At 35.6% G+C, this 17,278-nt stretch overlaps 2 protein-coding genes across 4 annotated transcripts; one reads left to right on the forward strand and one right to left on the reverse strand.

Moving 5' to 3' along the window:
- Nucleotides 1–333: 333 nt before the first annotated feature.
- On the forward strand, nt 334–7,401 carry LOC18596152 (receptor-like serine/threonine-protein kinase ALE2). 3 transcript variants are annotated; one of them, XM_018123669.2, is made up of 11 exons: nt 334–924; nt 2,804–2,893; nt 3,212–3,337; nt 3,441–3,650; nt 3,798–3,890; nt 3,993–4,100; nt 4,212–4,583; nt 4,971–5,264; nt 5,511–5,900; nt 6,037–6,280; nt 6,499–7,401. In XM_018123669.2, exons 1-11 carry the CDS (start codon nt 849–851, stop codon nt 7,187–7,189), a joined length of 2,694 nt encoding a protein of 897 aa, XP_017979158.2. In that variant the 5' UTR covers nt 334–848; the 3' UTR covers nt 7,190–7,401. The 3 variants fall into 3 exon arrangements, with proteins under 3 accessions (XP_017979158.2, XP_007024511.3, XP_007024510.3); XM_007024449.3 differs by having other exon boundaries at nt 4,344–4,583; XM_007024448.3 differs by having other exon boundaries at nt 337–924; nt 3,246–3,337.
- Nucleotides 7,402–9,821: 2,420 nt separating this feature from the next.
- HTH (Glucose-methanol-choline (GMC) oxidoreductase family protein) lies at nt 9,822–14,860 on the reverse strand. The gene is made up of 6 exons (XM_007024451.3): nt 14,625–14,860; nt 13,462–13,840; nt 11,550–11,860; nt 11,011–11,396; nt 10,242–10,810; nt 9,822–10,130 (listed from the first exon to the last, which is right to left on the reverse strand). Exons 1-6 carry the CDS (start codon nt 14,698–14,700, stop codon nt 10,076–10,078), a joined length of 1,776 nt encoding a protein of 591 aa, XP_007024513.2. The 5' UTR covers nt 14,701–14,860; the 3' UTR covers nt 9,822–10,075.
- Between the last annotated feature and the right edge of the window lie 2,418 nt (nt 14,861–17,278).

Below are 17,278 nucleotides of genomic sequence, written 5' to 3' on the forward strand. Positions count from 1 at the left end.
GGTCACACCAAATTTATATCTTAAAGCAGATGTGTGAAAACAGAAAAGCAAGTTGATGTAGCCTTGTAGGGAGTGATATTATATATCAGTTTTAATTAAACATTAAATGGTTAAATCATTGGAAGTTAGTCCAACCTCTAATCACAAAAGTCATAATGCTATAGTGGACTTGTGTCAATATAAACAAAGAAATAATAATTTCTGGATGTTTCAAAATAAGACATAACAATCATGATACTTGGGATGAATTATTAATTTCCAACTTTCTAATATAAGCTGAAAAGAAGTCAAGCAATGCATGTTAAACAATTTAAAGTATTATCAGAAGAATTCAAGCAATATACCCCAACAACAATTCTTTTAGGACAATTCTCTCTCTCTCAACCCCACCAACCCTCTCACTCAAAAGTGTCTTACCCCAAGCTCCTTTAAGTTCACTGTTCTGCTTTTTTTCTTTTGCTTTGATGAGCTCCAGTAAAACTTTGATCTTTTTCCTTTTTCTGTTTTGGATAATTAGTTATCTTTTGTCACTAATGACTAAAAGCTGCTATTCTATTAGAATAATCAAACTTCTTCATATCTCAATGTTTATTAGTCTCAATAAAAGATCACCTGGATTTTTGCCTACCTAACCCAGACACCTTACTTTGGTGGTACCATTTGTGGGTCTCCTTTTGTTCTCTAAAAAATTAGTACAGTTTGTTCCTTTAAGTTATATCCATGTTTTGCTTCAGGGTGTTGTTTCAGTTTTCACTGCTTTGTTTCTGTTGTCTTTTTCTTGCTTTGATGGTTGGCTGAGAGAGATGGAATATTTTGGAGATTGAATTCCAGTTTCTTTGGAAGTAAAAATGGGGTTGCAATTGACTGTCCTGGTGATGAAAGTATGTATAACTCTCAGCGCTATGTCAGTTGATGGATCATCAGGTAATGTTGCTTATATCTGTGTTCTGCTAAGCTGGTTTCTACAGTCAATTATTTTTTATCCATGCATTTGTTTGACTATCTTAATTTAGATTTTCATGAATTTGAACTGAAAACGAATCCTGAAGATCTGGGCTGTTTAAACTAGTTTCTCTGATCAATAAGTAGGATAGCGTTATATGAAAATAATTTTAAAAATTTTTACATGAGTATGATATTCTTTGAGCTTGTTCAGAAATTGGCACAGTAGAGAATTTAAAATTAAGTATCTGTGAGAATCTGCATTTCATGATTACCTAGAATGCCTATGTGAGTAAGTAGAAGTTGGTGTTTTAACATTCCAGGCAAGAGTTAGTCAGTTGTGTGATGATTTCAGATCCGTAGATAGTTCTTCAGAAGCTGATTTCCTGGTGATGTACTTTTCCAAGGGAGAATTTCTTGGTCTTGTATCAAAGTCATACGCGAATGGTTTTATCAACTGATCATTTGTTCGAATGTTCCATGGTCTTGGTCATGTTACATGGTTGTGTTACATTTAACCCCATCTTTTTCTTTCAAGAAAATGTTGAAAACCCAACAATTTATCATTTAAAGACTTGACAGCAATTATGATACAAGTTGGAACTTTTTGTAAAGAGACCCAGTTTGTGAAATTGAGTTTGTTTTGATCAACAGATACATCAAAGCATCCGATACACAAGCACTTAGTTGTAGACTTGTCTGTGGTGCTCTTTCGTTTTTCACTAACATTCAACAACTTTTTGAGTGTACTGCATAATCTTTAATGTACCGCCATAAATTGCTTCGACAAGTAGTGTGCATCTTGGTTTTTGCAGTTATTCTATTAGGAGCCTGTTATGTGCTCTGCCTTGCTGACAAGCTTCTTTATTTCCTCCTTTCCTCTTTCCTTATTGAGCATGTTTGATCTCCAGGCTTCTTTTTCAATTAAAATAATTTTTTATGGTTGCCTGAGCCTGATCTGAACACTATAGATTTTATAACTAAAGGAAGCCCTGGCATATTCATCAACACTGTTATGTCCTATTTATGGAAATCCTCTAGCTTGCTAGTTCTTTTAATTTGATAAGCTTATTTTCTGAGATCCATTCAGCTAATTATCTGTAAAATGAGTAATAGTGTCATCAACGAGCTATCTGATAAAAGCCATAAAACTTTTATAAGCTTCAGAGTGATGTTTGAGTATTAACTTTTTGACTTTTGGCTTGTGAATTGTAATTCAAATTTCAACCATAAAGCTTCCTTCCTTTTCTATTAAGGATCATGTGAAATCAATGAACATTTTCAATTAAATTGTGGTCTGTCATGCATTCGACTTGTTCTCTCTCACCCCGTAATGTGGCCAGATAACTGCTGTAACTTCTCTGCTTCTGCAATCTTAACAGAGGAACCTTGTGTAAGCTTGTCACATATTGAACGAATTCCTAAACACAATTCCAAATGGTAAATTGTGCTGACTGCTGCCCTACTGAGCTATTTGTATCTCGTGGAATTACTAGTTAGGACTGGAGTTATTATGGAGTTTTGTACTATAACCATTTAAATTTACATTTGAGTATGATTCTTGAACTCAAATGATGAAGCAATGAACTACATAAGTTATTGATGATGTAATAGATGGAGACAAAATTGAATTACAGTGCAAAGCGTTGAAGTTGTAATGCATCCCTTCAAGACAAAGTGTTTGTTATAACCCTGCAAAGAAAATTGCCCCAAAAAATATTGGCCTAAAAGGAAAATCATGCAAGTGTTGCCTCTATATTCATCATGAGATTCACATTGATGTTACTAACTTCAAGCATTTGCTAATGGACATTGCTGCTTAATTTGTCCCTTTCTGTGGTCCATTGCTTTTTTGATGCAGTAAGAGTTTCATGGCCACCAAGAGGACTGCCAACAGAAACACCAACTGTTCATCCTATAGGGCCAGGTCAACCACCATTGATACAACCAGGTGAACCTCGCAATGAGATTTTTCTTGACTAAGAATGCATATATCCAAGTGTTTGATTTCTTCTTGAATCGTAAGTTCAATATTAACTTTTCTTTCATAGACCTGTAATCCAGCAATTCCTATTTTATATGAGCTGACACCTACTGCCCCAAACCGTGGTGCTATGTATGATCTTCTTATAAAAAGTTTTGCAAAATAGAGAGTAAAACTTCCCAGTTAATTGTTTTTCCTTACCGTCACAGTTGTTGCTGAGCAAGTCTAATAATTTGATGTTCATTATTAATTGTTGGTTGGATCTATTTCAAAATGATGCTACAGACCCAGCCCCCTCTCTGACACGAACTCCTCCCAGCTCTGGCAGGACAAGAAATGGAGAGCTGGCTGCTGCCCCTTCTAGCAAAGTATCCCATCATTCATCTTCCATCAATCACTCTCCAACTAAAGGTAAGTGGATAATCTAGAATGGCTCTAGTCTTTCCAAAAAGAAACTGGCATAGTATTGACTTCTCTACTTGAAACTATCAATGAAGGTTCTTCTCTTTTGTAGCCCTCCATCCACAACCTGTCTTGAAGCCTCCAAGTATTGCAGTTGCACCTTCTGCATCATCTTTTGGATCCCCTGCAAGGGATTGGATGCACGGTCCTGCATCCTCCCCTTCACTCTCGTTTTATAAGCATGATTATGCAATGAATGGATTCGGCGACTCTGCTCCTGAACCCTCTTATTTGATTCATCAACCTGCTGACAGCCAACAAGGTTTAGTTCTCTTCCTTGAATATCCCCTATCAGTTCTTTACATAGCCCTACTCTTGAATGTTTGTTTGTTTTGAACTGGTTTATTATTGAAGATTAAAACTAATGAATATATATTTACTTACTCTTAAAACACTTCTATATGTACAGTTCCCGCAGTCTCCCCTTCTCAATATTCCATTCCCAGCTGGGTTTCACCTGCACCTGCTCTATCACCTACTGATCCATCAAGGCACTTTAATAGTAAGGGACAGCTTACTTATTTCATTTGCTTAAAATTGCATTTCTTTTTGAACTTTACAAGGGTTATTAATTAGCATCTTAATCTGATAATGTTTGTATAAGTGCCCACTCTTCAACCTGCAATTTCTCCTGTTGGTTCTTCCCTGGAGAACACAAAGGGTTCACCAGCACCGGTGGTTATGGCACTACCACCTCCACCTCCTAATAAAGGTGCCTGTACACTTTCAGTTCTTTAACCTGAGTTTCTGTTAGATTTGAATTTGAAGATCGATGATGCTCCCATCATGAAAAAATAAAATTTACATTTGATACCGTTTGTAGATTGTACATCAATGGCATGCACCGAGCCCCTAACATATACACCTTCTGGGTCCCCTTGTGGTTGTGTCTGGCCAATTCAAGTTAAGCTCCGCCTTGGTGTTGCCATATACACATTTTTTCCTTTGGTTTCAGAACTGGCTCAGGAGATTGCTGCTAGTGTAAGACTAAACCACAGCCAAGTTCGGATTATGGGAGCAAATGCAGCTAGTCAGGAGCTAGAGAAAAGTACCGTCCTCATTAACCTGGTACCATGGGAAGTAAAATTTGACTCTTCAACTTCATTATTAGTCTATAAGAAATTTTGGAACAGACATGTCTTCATAAAGCCTTCCCTTTTTGGTTCCTATGAAGTGGTATATGTTCACTATCCAGGTACATATCAATTGTCCATTCTTTTGGGATCTTTTCTGGATAATTTCAATTGTTGGACAGCTTGATGTTCAAGCTGATAATTGTATAACTGAAGCACCTGCTAGAAGATGCATAAGCTGCCTGGTTTTTAGGCTAGTTAATAGGATAATTCTGAATTTAGAAGAAAGGAGTATTTTCCAATTTACTTGCCTAAAGATGTTTTAACACTTTCCTTAAATCTTTCGTCTTTTTGTTGTTTTACAATGTATAGAATACTAAACCGGCAATGCAGCTACTTTGTTGGCGTTTTGAAGTTGTCTTTTGGCTCCTTGAGAGAATAATTTCTCTGATTTTTAAAGACTTTTGGAGACTAATATCTTGCGTCACTTCTGTCTTTCAACTGTACAGGTCTTCCAGCCTCCCCACCTGCAGCAAGTTCCAGTGCTTCTGCTATAGATGATGGGCCATACTCTGGCCATGACAATCATGGAGAAGCAATAAAACCTTTAGGAGTTGATGTGCCTAGGAAGAAGACAGATGGCATAAGACAAAGCCTGATAGCTGTGATTATTTTGTCATGTTTTTCAGCCTTTGTTGTATGCCTGGGGATCATTTGGCTGATTCTCTTGAAATATGGAGCTTGTGTTAAAGAACGAGAACATTTACCTCAAGCTATAAAATCATCTCCAGAAAAACCATCAGGTACTACCATTATGACTAAATTCTCAGAGGGCAGTTCAAAATTGATGCAGTACTTACTCAACTTTTGGTATGAAATCAGGCTTTTTTTTCTCTTTTGGTATGAAATCAGGCTTTTTTTTCTTACTTATTCAGCTTCAAAATATCTGTTTTCCGTTCTTTTGTTAATCAGTCATAATTAGTCAAAGGTGCTGTTTGGCCTTAGTCAGACCTCATTTTGTGGCAAATCATGACATTTGAATTCAACAGGGGCTGGGGCTATGATGCAAGGAAGCACGTCCAGTGCTGCATCAATGTCCATTGGTTCTAAAGGGTTGACATATACAGGATTGGCAAAGAACTTCACTTTAAATGATATAGAAAGAGCTACCAATAGCTTTGATGCTTCACGGGTGATTGGGGAAGGAGGTTTTGGCGTTGTCTACAGAGGTATATTAGATGATGGAGCTCCAGTGGCTGTGAAAGCTCTGAAGAGGGAGGATAAACGTGGAGGACAAGAATTCTTGGCAGAAGTGGAGATGCTTAGCCGCCTGCACCACAGAAATCTTGTTAAACTGATTGGTATTTGCACGGAGGACAATATACGCTGTCTTGTGTATGAACTTGTTCCAAATGGAAGTCTTGAATCCCATTTACATGGTGAATATCTTCAAAATAAGTAAATCTGTTTTCATAATTTGCATTGTGTATGATTGGACTGCTATATATTACACCTTAGAGATTGTTTAATTCTTTGAGAAATGCTTTTGAGTAAGTAGTATCCATATGCTCTCAGGAGTTGACAAGGAAACTGGTCCACTTGACTGGGGTGCTCGAATGAAGATTGCTCTTGGTGCAGCTCGAGGCTTAGCTTATTTACATGAAGACTCCAGCCCCCGGGTTATACATCGGGACTTCAAGTCCAGCAACATCTTGCTAGAACATGATTTTACACCTAAGGTTTCAGATTTTGGATTGGCGAGAACAGCATTGGATGAAGGGAACAAATACATCTCAACACATGTAATGGGAACATTTGGGTATGAACTTCTGTATCATCATTCCTGAAACAATCCTTTTCAATTTTCATGACCAGTTATCATTTTTCAACAAAGCTAATATGATATTTCCATTCTCTACTGAGAGTCAGCTGTCTGGTTTGCTTAAAATGTGGTTTAGTGCTGTATTGTTCTTTGTTTGTTTTTTTTTTTTTTTAACATCCAGTAAACTTATTACTGATAAACTTCTCATTTTCCAGTTACTTGGCTCCAGAGTACGCAATGACTGGTCACCTTCTTGTCAAAAGTGATGTCTATAGCTATGGTGTGGTCCTACTTGAGCTCTTAACAGGGAGGAAGCCTGTGGACTTGTCGCAGCCTCCAGGTCAAGAGAATCTTGTTGCATGGGCTCGTCCACTCCTCACAGCCACGGAAGGTTTAGAAACGGTCATTGATCCAGCCATAAAATCTGATGTCTCATTTGATAGCATTGCCAAGGTAGCAGCAATTGCATCAATGTGCGTGCAACCTGAAGTATCTCATCGTCCTTTTATGGGTGAAGTTGTCCAAGCATTAAAACTTGTGTGTAATGAATTTGATGAGAAAAAGGAGGTAGAATCGAAAGTTTGCGTTCAGGAGGACTTTCCTACCACTGTAGATAGTTTGGTTAGTAGACTTTCGAGTGAGCTTGTGGAAGCTTCAGACACCTATCACCAAGTACCTGGCTGTGATTTTAGTCGTGGGAGCAACATAGCGCTGTCAGCATCAGATTTTTTAAGTATCCCAATGGGACTTGAGGAGCAGGAACCCGGGTCCTTTAGGAGGCACTCATGTTCTGGCCCTGTAGGAACAGGAAGGAGAAGCCATTTCTGGCAGAGAATAAGAAGTTTATCAAGAGGCAGCCGAAGTGAGCACGGATTTTCTGTCAAATTTTGGCCAGGGTCTCGTTAAAATTTTGCTAAAACCCTTGTCATTAAAGTTCTAGTACCTTCGATCAGAAATTGGAGTTGGTTTTCTAAAACAAGAACTGGGAAATTTACTGAATGTGGACTGATGCTTAATGCTATCACATGCACCACATGGAAAGTTCAAAAAAATTTTCTTGCTATGAAATATGTCAATTATGTTTTTTATCAATGCTAGGAATACCAATGATATTGGCATACGATGAACCAAATATGACATCAATTCAGAGGCTTAAGGCGTGACTTTGTTGAATGCCTTGGATATTTTGAGGCATTTTGGATTGAAAGGAGCAAGGCTCAGCTTACTCCTTTTGATTCATTAGCATTTTATCTTGGCTTTAGAATCAACTAACTGTTATATATTGTATATGTAAATGCAGACAAGTTAATCTAAGAATTAGTGGAGCAAGGGACTTTCCTTATAAGCTCAGTTTATCCCATCCAGATTCTTCCTGTCTATCTCCACCAACTACTCTCTTTAAGTAATTTTCCAAAGACCTCTTTTGAGAAAGAGCAAGAGAAAATAGGGGATCCATTATCCCTCCATGATTGTTGCAGAATAGACAGAGAGTTGGAGAATTTTGCAGCCCTCAACATCTCAATCTTTGCGTAGGGGGGAAGGCCATTGAGGATTTTCATTCACGCTATGATCAAGTGTCTTGGAATCTGATGCTGAAACCATATGTATCAGCTTGCGCCATTCACCTTTCCCATGTTAATTTGCACAACCCAACTGCATTTCTAAAACACAAATTCACCGCCATAGCCCATAGGAAATTACGACTACGTGCTTTTCAGCTGACACAGAACCTGCATTAAAATGCCGCGTGAGCTTACTTATCTTGTTATGCCACCTATACTTACCTCTGTGAACCGTTTCCTTGGTTTAGGCAAGGATATAATCAGGGACGGCTATTGGGTAAAGCCATTCAAGGAAGGACTTTAGGCCTCTAATTTGAGGAGGTTTTATAATTTTATAATATAATTTGTTATATTAAAAATATATAAAAATAAAAAATAATTAATAAAATTATTATTTTTTATTTTTTTAATTATGTATCTAATAAATTTTAATTTTTTTATCACTTTTTAATTTTTAAAATGTTATATTATTTTCAATCAATTAACGGTTATATGCATTTAATCATCTCCAACAAATCTTTTTCTCATTTATTTCTCCTATTTCCAATCAACAAATTTAATTATTTCTAACAACTATTTTGTTTCCTATATACAAAACTAATTATTTCTTTTTTAATGTATAATATTTACTTTTGAATTCTTCTTTTCTCATTTGCTTTTTCTTCATTTTTCCTTTAATTTTAATTTTCCTCCAAATAATACACAAGAAGTCTGTTATGTTATTATCTTCATAAAGCCGTGAGCTTTATTTGCGGTTTGTAATAAGCATTCAACAATTAGGTATTATTTTTTTAATATTTATAGACTTTTTTACTTTAATTTAGAATTTATATTATATTATTATATTACTTTTATTTTATGTGGTAGTTGATTTATTTAAATTAAAAATTTTGATTGTTAATTTTGTATTAACCATTTAAAAAATATAAAAATTTTACATCTCAAAAAGTTAAAAGAATAAAAATTTAATAATTTTTTTAATTTCAATAAAAAAAGATCTCATTGAATATTTCATTTTAAGTCTTTAAATTTATTAAGCCGCCCTTGGATGTAATAAATGTTGGTACTTTATATAAGCAACTAAAGGGGTAGAAAGTATTTTTTTGAGGACAATAAATCACGTTTCAGTTTAATTTTAATTATTATATGCTTTTTTAATGTATACAGTTATGCTAAAAGATAAAATACTCTAATATTTTTGAATTTTAATTAACTATAATTTTACACGAATTTATTAGTTCTTGAAATGAATAATTCGCGACGTTAATGATCAAATTTAAAATGTCTAAAATACCATTTTTCTTTCTCCACTTTTTTTTTTTTTTTTAAAATCCCTTTACCCTACCTCTTGCCCGTCGACTACCTTGTGGCTGGCCATTCTGCAATCAAATCTGGCTGGAGAGGACCAGATTCGGCCAGATCACAGGAGAAAGCATTGATCTAATGCACCCTAGGAAGCGTCGACGCTCCCTTTCAAGGCTTCCAATCCCTAAGGGAAGGGAGCATCAGATCGGGCTCCTTTGTAGAGTGTCGTAGGTCGCAGGGTGAGAGCATCGCCAATTGTAAGGTGGTCAAGTTGAGGGATTTTTTTTTTTTATAAAAGAGAAAAAATTTTAAAAATGAAAAATTATAATTTATATAGTAGTAATTTTTAAAATTAATGAATAGTAAAATTATTTTAAAAATATTATCATATCATCAAATTAATAAAAATATTAACGATTAACTAACGATTGAATTTATGTGTCTAACAAAAATATCTTTTTAAGATAAATTGTACATTTCAAAAATTAATAGATCTGTATAAAATTGTGACTAAAACTTACAAATGTTAGGATATTTTACCCTATGGTAAATTTTAATTAGATTATTATCTCAATTTGATTGCTTAAAAAATTAAGGAAAAATTGATTTTGGAACCTTAAATCTTTGATTATATGGTAAGAAAACCATCAAAACCCATGCACAACTAAGCCTGATATCCAAAACGCATTTTTTTTTTTTGGGTTTTCATCAATCTTGGCACCAACCATTAGGAGCACAGTCAAGACGAGTTCATGACATAAAATATAAATTAACCGCACAAATCTATTGGAAATTTGGTAATTTCCAAGGCAAGCCTAATTTCTACATACTTACGCGCTTGCTAAGAAAAGCAAAATCACATTCCGTTCCTACTGCTGCAAACAAACGTTGCTCTTTCAAATGCTACCAGTTGGTCTTCATGTCGTTACACACCAGCAGCTCTTCCTAGTCTTCTTCTCAAAATCTTGACTCCCATGTACCTGCACACATCAAAATAATAAACCAGGTTTCTTCCAAAAATGGTTGTGCCCCACCTCTTTTTTAAATAGTTAATGCTGGTATAGCTAGTCAAATGTGTATTCAAAGCTTACCTGCCCATCATCAAGACAGTGCCCTGAGGATTAGTTCCTGGAGATTCACTGAAAGTGGAGCCATCAACAATTCGGAGTCTGTTGGTGCCAAGAACTCTGTGGTCAGGATTCACCACCTTGCCAACGTGGCACCCTCCATGGTAATGCCAAATTGTGATCACAGTGTCCTTGCAGAACTGCTGTAGGAACTTAGTGTCATTAGTATGCTTCGGAATAAGGTTAATGTTTGCCTTCACACTCATGTTAAGAAGCTTCTCTACAGTTGGTTTGTCACACTTTGTGAAGTTTGTGAAACGGTCTGATTGTATAACCTTCGCAGCCATGCGGATCCCATCAACACAGCGCTGCAGATCATGTGGGTGGCCGAAGTAGTTGAAGGTAACCGAAGGATTGTCATCTATGTTGGTGTTGACCAGGTTGAGATGGCCCGTGGAAATGGGACTGGCAATCTTCTCTAAAATGAAACCTCCCTTGAATGCCTCATGTGGTAGGTCTCGCTTTCTTTTCAGGAAAGCTTGAATGGCTTCTGGTGTTCTTTGCTTTGGAGGAATCGTAGACAGCTGCCCAATCTGGTTTATATCACAAGAGGCAGAGATCATCAGAATGAAAACCTCCTACCTTTATATTCAAAAAAGAGAAGATTTTTAAATTAAATTATTCAATGATATACCATCCTACAGAAAACAATTCCTAATTAATTCCGGCAAAAAGCATTGTGGGCAAGCATTAACTTTCCCACCTTAGTAAATTAATCAGTAGTTGCACTTACCTCCGCAGACAATATTCCATGATGGCAGCGAATGCTATCTGGGGACTGTCCAAATCCGCTGCTAGCTTCAATGTACACTCCCATCTTCGTAATGCCTACAGTTTGTATAAGGGATTGTTCCACGGGTCGATTAGTGGGGACAAAAACTGAGTTCATGGGATTATCGGCCATGCCTTTGCCAACAAACTCGTTGTGCAAAACCATGGAAATGTTCAACTTCTCGAGTTCTGCTTTCGGTCCAATTCCACTGAGCATTAGCATTTGAGGAGTTCCAATTGCTCCACATGACAAAATTACTTCACTCCTTCGGCTGTTTGTGAGAAATGCCTGATGCTGGTTCCCATTTTCATCTTTGAAAATCACTCCCATTGCTCTCGGTCTCTTCCCTGTATCAGACATTATTTGTAAGTCCAAGACTTGGGCTCTTTGAATATGTCATACCCATAAAGGGAAGGTTCAAGAATTACATTTTCATCAATTTAATGTCTAATACAAAAGAAAACTACACTCAAGTTCAATTAAGCCATTAACATGTATACCTGTTTTATCAAACAAGACTTTTTGGACCGTGGCATATACCAAGACAGTAAGCATTTTGGGATTTGCAGTAGCAAGTAGTTCAGCTGCAGTGTGACGACGCCCAAACCGGTCGAAAATGGTACCTCCAACTTTAGTGCCATAGATATGATCGTAGGTGAATCCATTATAAGGTGCAACCCCAACATCTAGAAGACCGTCCTTGAAGGCATCCTGCCATCCTGCTAGTTTAGGCTGGTGAACAATTTGCTTCTCTACCCATGGATACGACTCATTCACTAGCCTTGCATCCCAACCTACTCTCCTGATGAAACTGCAGTCCAACAAGCTTAGATATCAATGAAATTGCAGCTACTCATCAACAACCTTTTTGTTTCATGTGATCAAACATTTGATTTACCATATTTTTGGTACCTAGCTATTATTATTGTTGTTGAAAAATAAATGATATCAGTTAAAGTTTGAAGGACTAAGAAAAAAAAACATAAGAATATGGTTCCAACAAATTGTAAGAAAAAAGAATTTGATGGTACCTGTCACATTTATTGTTAAATATATGGATCAACTTTTTTCATGCTTCATTGTTAAAAGGAAAAAAAAAAAAGGAAATTGAAGCAGCTGAAAAGCAGTTGGGTTAGGATAGAAGAATGGGTAACTATGCATAACCACAAAATTCATCAAAAATATATTAGAGGAAAAAAATGCAGAACCACTAAAGAAAAAAAATAAATTTAAAAAATGGTGCCCCAAGTCCTAATTTCAGGTGGCCCAAATGTGTAGGGCACAAAAAAAATAATGAGTCTCAGACCCTAATAAGTGTCATTAACATTCTCATTTTGGATCTGTAATAGTCCCTACCTAATCACACTCATGCAAGCAAAATAAAAGGACCACTTTAAAGTTCACATCCAAACATTTAATAGCACAAAAAAAAGAAAAGAAAAGAAAAGAATTATATTTAAGAAGGAAAGAAGACTTCATTAAAACGGACGATGGGAATCATAAATGCTTTTTCTGTTATACAGTGCAATGCCCTTTTGTGACTCAGAAAAACCTAATAAATTGTCCTTGATAACGGAAGCATCTTGGCCCTTGACTCTTTGTTGAGTACGTTTGGACATGATCATCTCTTTGCCTTCAGAAAGAAAGAATCACCACCCACAAAGTTTAGTAGTTAAATGCTTGTGGACAGCTAGCTTTTCTGGTTTCATTCATGACCACCATTTTATATATAACCTGTGAACTAATTTGCCAAGTTTAATAATTGTTCGACCGAATTCTCTAATAATTAATTAGTTTTCTTTCTTCAGCATCTGGATGATTTACAGGTTACTTTCAAAAGGAATTTGGTTTTTTTTTTCCTTTAATTCTTGTCTTCTAATTCTTGTGTTGAACTTCTTTCTAGCTAGGCCTAGTTGGACTTTGGTTTCACGTGCACTCATAGTAATTTTTTTAAACATGTACAGTTTTTATGGGGAAATTTAACTGCTCTCTGAGTATGAGATAACTAATGAACCCTTGAAATGCAGTGCTTTATGACTTTTTTATTAACTTAGGCTCAAATTTATATTATGATGATACTAAACAAACAAGAGGGAAATCAACCAAGAAATTGGTTCGTTTTTTAGTTTGTGTGTCACCATCAACCTAATTGTTTTATCATTGCCATTTTAGTATGAAATTTTTGGTTCCTTTATTTCCAAAAACCAGAAAATTCCAATAACAGGAGCAACAATGACAATGAGGATGATGGGACAATGAGCCATTTGTAATTGACACTCTGAAAAAATTCTTAGCCTCAATTAATATATATTCTCAAGCCTATGTAATATGTTGTTTGTGAGAAATATTTGTACTATTTTTTAAAAAACAGAAGAAAGAAAGAGAGATAATGAAGAGTAGAAATTAACATACTCAGAGTTCGCTCTGGTGTAAAAGCCAGCATTGATGCAAGTGCCACCACCCAAAACCCTAGCCCTAGCATTGAGGACACCATCAGTGGAAACGAAAGGTTGGGAAGCAGAACTTGGGGAAGTGTCTGCCAAGGCAATGTGGAAGTTGCTGAGGAACGAGACATTGGCATTAGAAAAGGGAACTCCACCTCTCTCCAAGAGTAATACACTGAAGTTTCGAGAGAGTGTGGCAGCTAAGGGACACCCAGCTGTGCCTCCCCCAACAATTATGTAGTCATAGGAAACTTCATCAGTGTTTGATGATGAGAACGATGATGATGATGAAAATGAACTTGCCCTTTTGATGAAAGGGTACCGGAATTCGTAGAAATCCTTGGCACCTGCATTTGCAAATTTCCGTTGCTATAGTCAAGTAGAATGCTCAAAGTAATCAAATTTACAAGGGAAAGTTTGTTTAGCAGTTAATTCTCCTCCTGAACACGGGTGCACTTACCATTTTTACTGGTGAACTGTTAGTAGTTAATTGAAACTAATGTATGGTAATTAATTTCCTAACTCAAAGTAGAAAACAGACCTTAGGGACATAAGTTTAAAATGAAAAAACATCTACCTATCCCATCCAACTAAAGGAAAGTAAAATATAGAGAGAAAAAATTAACGGAATTAAGTAGACCATAATTGACATTAATTTCTTCCCCAATTTTCCAAATCCAATATGTATATTGAAGATGCTCTTATATGGTAAATTTTGATTCATTTTTTTAATCCACTTACCAGCACATATACAAGTGCAAGGCAAGGTAATGGATCAAACGGGATAAAAGAACAAGTCATCATCTTACAATGTCTATGGCAACTTCCCCTATAGTAAAGAAAATATGATAAACAAAAAAAGTAAAGAAAAATGAGATGCAAAGATCAATCAAAGCCAAGTTTTCTCAAACAGAAACAGATGTAAATAAATAAGAACATTTTCAGATTCCTTGGTCACCTATTGGGAAAAAAAAAGAGAAATACTATCGACCCCAGAAGGGAAAAAAACTACCAGAAAAAAACAAAATGAGGAGGATATACATACACATATATAATATCAAAGACAAGAAAGCATCAAATTAGCAAAGAGATGGGAAAAGAAAGAAGAGAGAAGAAGAGGAAGGCAAAAACCTTGAAGTGAAGAGAGAGTGTTAAGCCAAAGAGCCAAACACAAAAAGAGCTTCACTGCCCCAACAAAAGCAGCCATTGAAAGGCCACTGCAGAAAACAAACTCACAAAACTGCTAAACTGTCTTGCTTCCGAATAAACAAAATCCTCTATGTGGCTGTCTCTGGTTGGCCTTGTTTTGTGTGTTAAGACTCGCTATATATATAATATATATATAAACTGATCTACACCTTAGCTTCAGGACCCTGAATGATGAATATAAAAACACCAAGATACAGCAGCTAAGCTGTAACACCGCAGATTATAATGAGATAAAAGAAAAAAAAGAAAATAAAAACTATTGCACTTAACGAGGAATGCAGCTATCAACAGTATATAAGAACACTGAAACGAGGGCTGGTGTCAGTCATTAATGGAGAAATGAATGCCACGGTTGGAGTAGGAGACCGTAGCCGTTGGATTAACTCTACTGTGCTTTGATAATATCCATCCAAAGTTTGCATGTAGCCAGCTCATGAATACCAGCTTGGGGTTTTTCTTCTGTTTTTTTTCCTGAAAAGCTCCTTTTCTAACATCTGTTCAAAGACCAAGAGACGCATCTTTTCAATGTAAAATGCATTCAAAGATTTGTTTTTCCTTTGACATGAGATTGCAACTGATCTAATTCTTTTTGCTGCGTTAATTTATTTTGTAATCAAAATCTTAATTTCTTGTAATTAACTTGTAGTTTACATGATAATTCATCAATCACCATGTATATGTGGGTGGAATTAATTTTTATCATAAAAATTTAGAATGGTTATTAATATAATTAATTATGATCTGTTGACTGTTTGATGGGTGTGGAATTTGGTGAGATGATCTGATTAGGGGTTAAAAAATCTTCTAAAGTCATGAGCTTTCACTAGTACTAACTAAATATTTTTGTTTAATTAGCTTTCAAAACTATATATATATATACATACATATATTTCATGAATTAGAAATTAATATAAGGCCGAAAACGATTGTTAGTTCAGTGCTGCGAGCCATTTCCATATCCCGTTGAAAGTGTTGTCTTTGCTACACAAGCTGGGACAACATTTATGTACAAGGTGTGATCAAAGTCATGGATTTTAACATAACCAATGTTGGTCTATTCTTATTAAAGATAATATGTAGGGTACTAGTATTTTTTTCTTAAAATTATATTATCAATTATTTAGTCGTGGTCGACGATAGTCTTGTCCCTTTCTCAGCGAAACCCACAAAATTCATGACTCCTCCAATTCTTGTTTTAGGGAATAGAATGATCATGACTAAGAAAAAAAAAATGAATGATTGCAATCCAAGAATGGAACCCTTCATTTATTTGACCAATCACGAAGTGACACACTAGCATACAATACTCTGCCATCAAAATTAAGGATCGTAGCAAGCAAAATGTTATTACAAATGAATGTTGTAGGGACAACTATTGTTACTTGTATTGTGCCCCACTTTTCTACCTTTCTTTCATGCATGGTTCTAGCTAAACAGATTATATGTAGGGCTTACTACTAGTGTTACCAAAGAATAGTGCATAAGGATTAAGATTTTTACAAAAAAAAAAAAAAAAGGAAAGAAAAAGAATCATTGTCCTTATATATGTTTCTCTTGGCTGGGAAAAAAAATTAATGCTGACAACTAGGTCATATAACCCACATCATTAAATCAACATACCAAGTTTTTTTTATTTAAATTTTCATCTAGATTACATATATGTATGTGGGGGGTGACAGCATTGACCAGCTTATTAATTTCTAACACAAAAATGAAGGAAGATTGATTCTATATGCAACTAATTTTGGGTATTAGTATAGCTAGTTCTACCTTTCAAAAAAAAAAAAAAGTATAGCTCGTTCTAAAAATATTTTGTGTGCCCAGTACAGGTTTACTTCATTGAGCTTACATTTAATTCCCAACAAACAATTGAATTATTGATCATAGTCAACTCATATCATCATTTGCTTTATAATAAAGGAACATAAAAAAATCTTAGTCCAATAATTATAAATTGGTGATGGCTTTAGATGCAATTTAACCCAGATTTCAAGCCAGGCTGTTTAGTTTAAAACTCTAACTATTTCTTTCCTTTCCCCCTCCTAACATTGATTCGGTTAGTTAATACTTTTTGGGAAAGGTTTTATATCTTGAGAGAGGTTTAGATTCCCAGTGTTAAACCAAAGAAATGATGAATGAATGTTGTATGTGTTATTAATTGGATGCACATTTGTATGTAACGGAAATTTGGGACCTCCCTGCATTTTCTTTTCATATTGCTTTGGTCGTGCAATATATATATATATATATATGTCAATTTCTTCTAGCATGTTTCTGCTTCTGATTCTAAAATGAAGATAATTAAGCCGAAGCTATTGAATGCACCGAAGGAAAGAGAAAAAGACAACTTACATTCGTTGAATCATAAGTCAATCAAGAAAGAGCGAGTTCAATTATCCGAGCAACCATTTATTTCACGCCTAGAACCGAAATCTACCGTTGGCTTACATTGAAGCCTGTTGACAGCTTTCACTCAGCCACTCTGACATGTCTCATTTCCACACCCAAACAAATCAACGGCAAATGCACATGAATAGAGCTACTCATCCAGCTGTAAAAAGGACTGTATATCGTGT

Source organism: Theobroma cacao, chromosome 6 (assembly GCF_053813885.1).
Source record: "Theobroma cacao isolate CCN51 chromosome 6, ASM5381388v1, whole genome shotgun sequence".
Classification (NCBI taxonomy): Eukaryota; Viridiplantae; Streptophyta; class Magnoliopsida; order Malvales; family Malvaceae; genus Theobroma; species Theobroma cacao.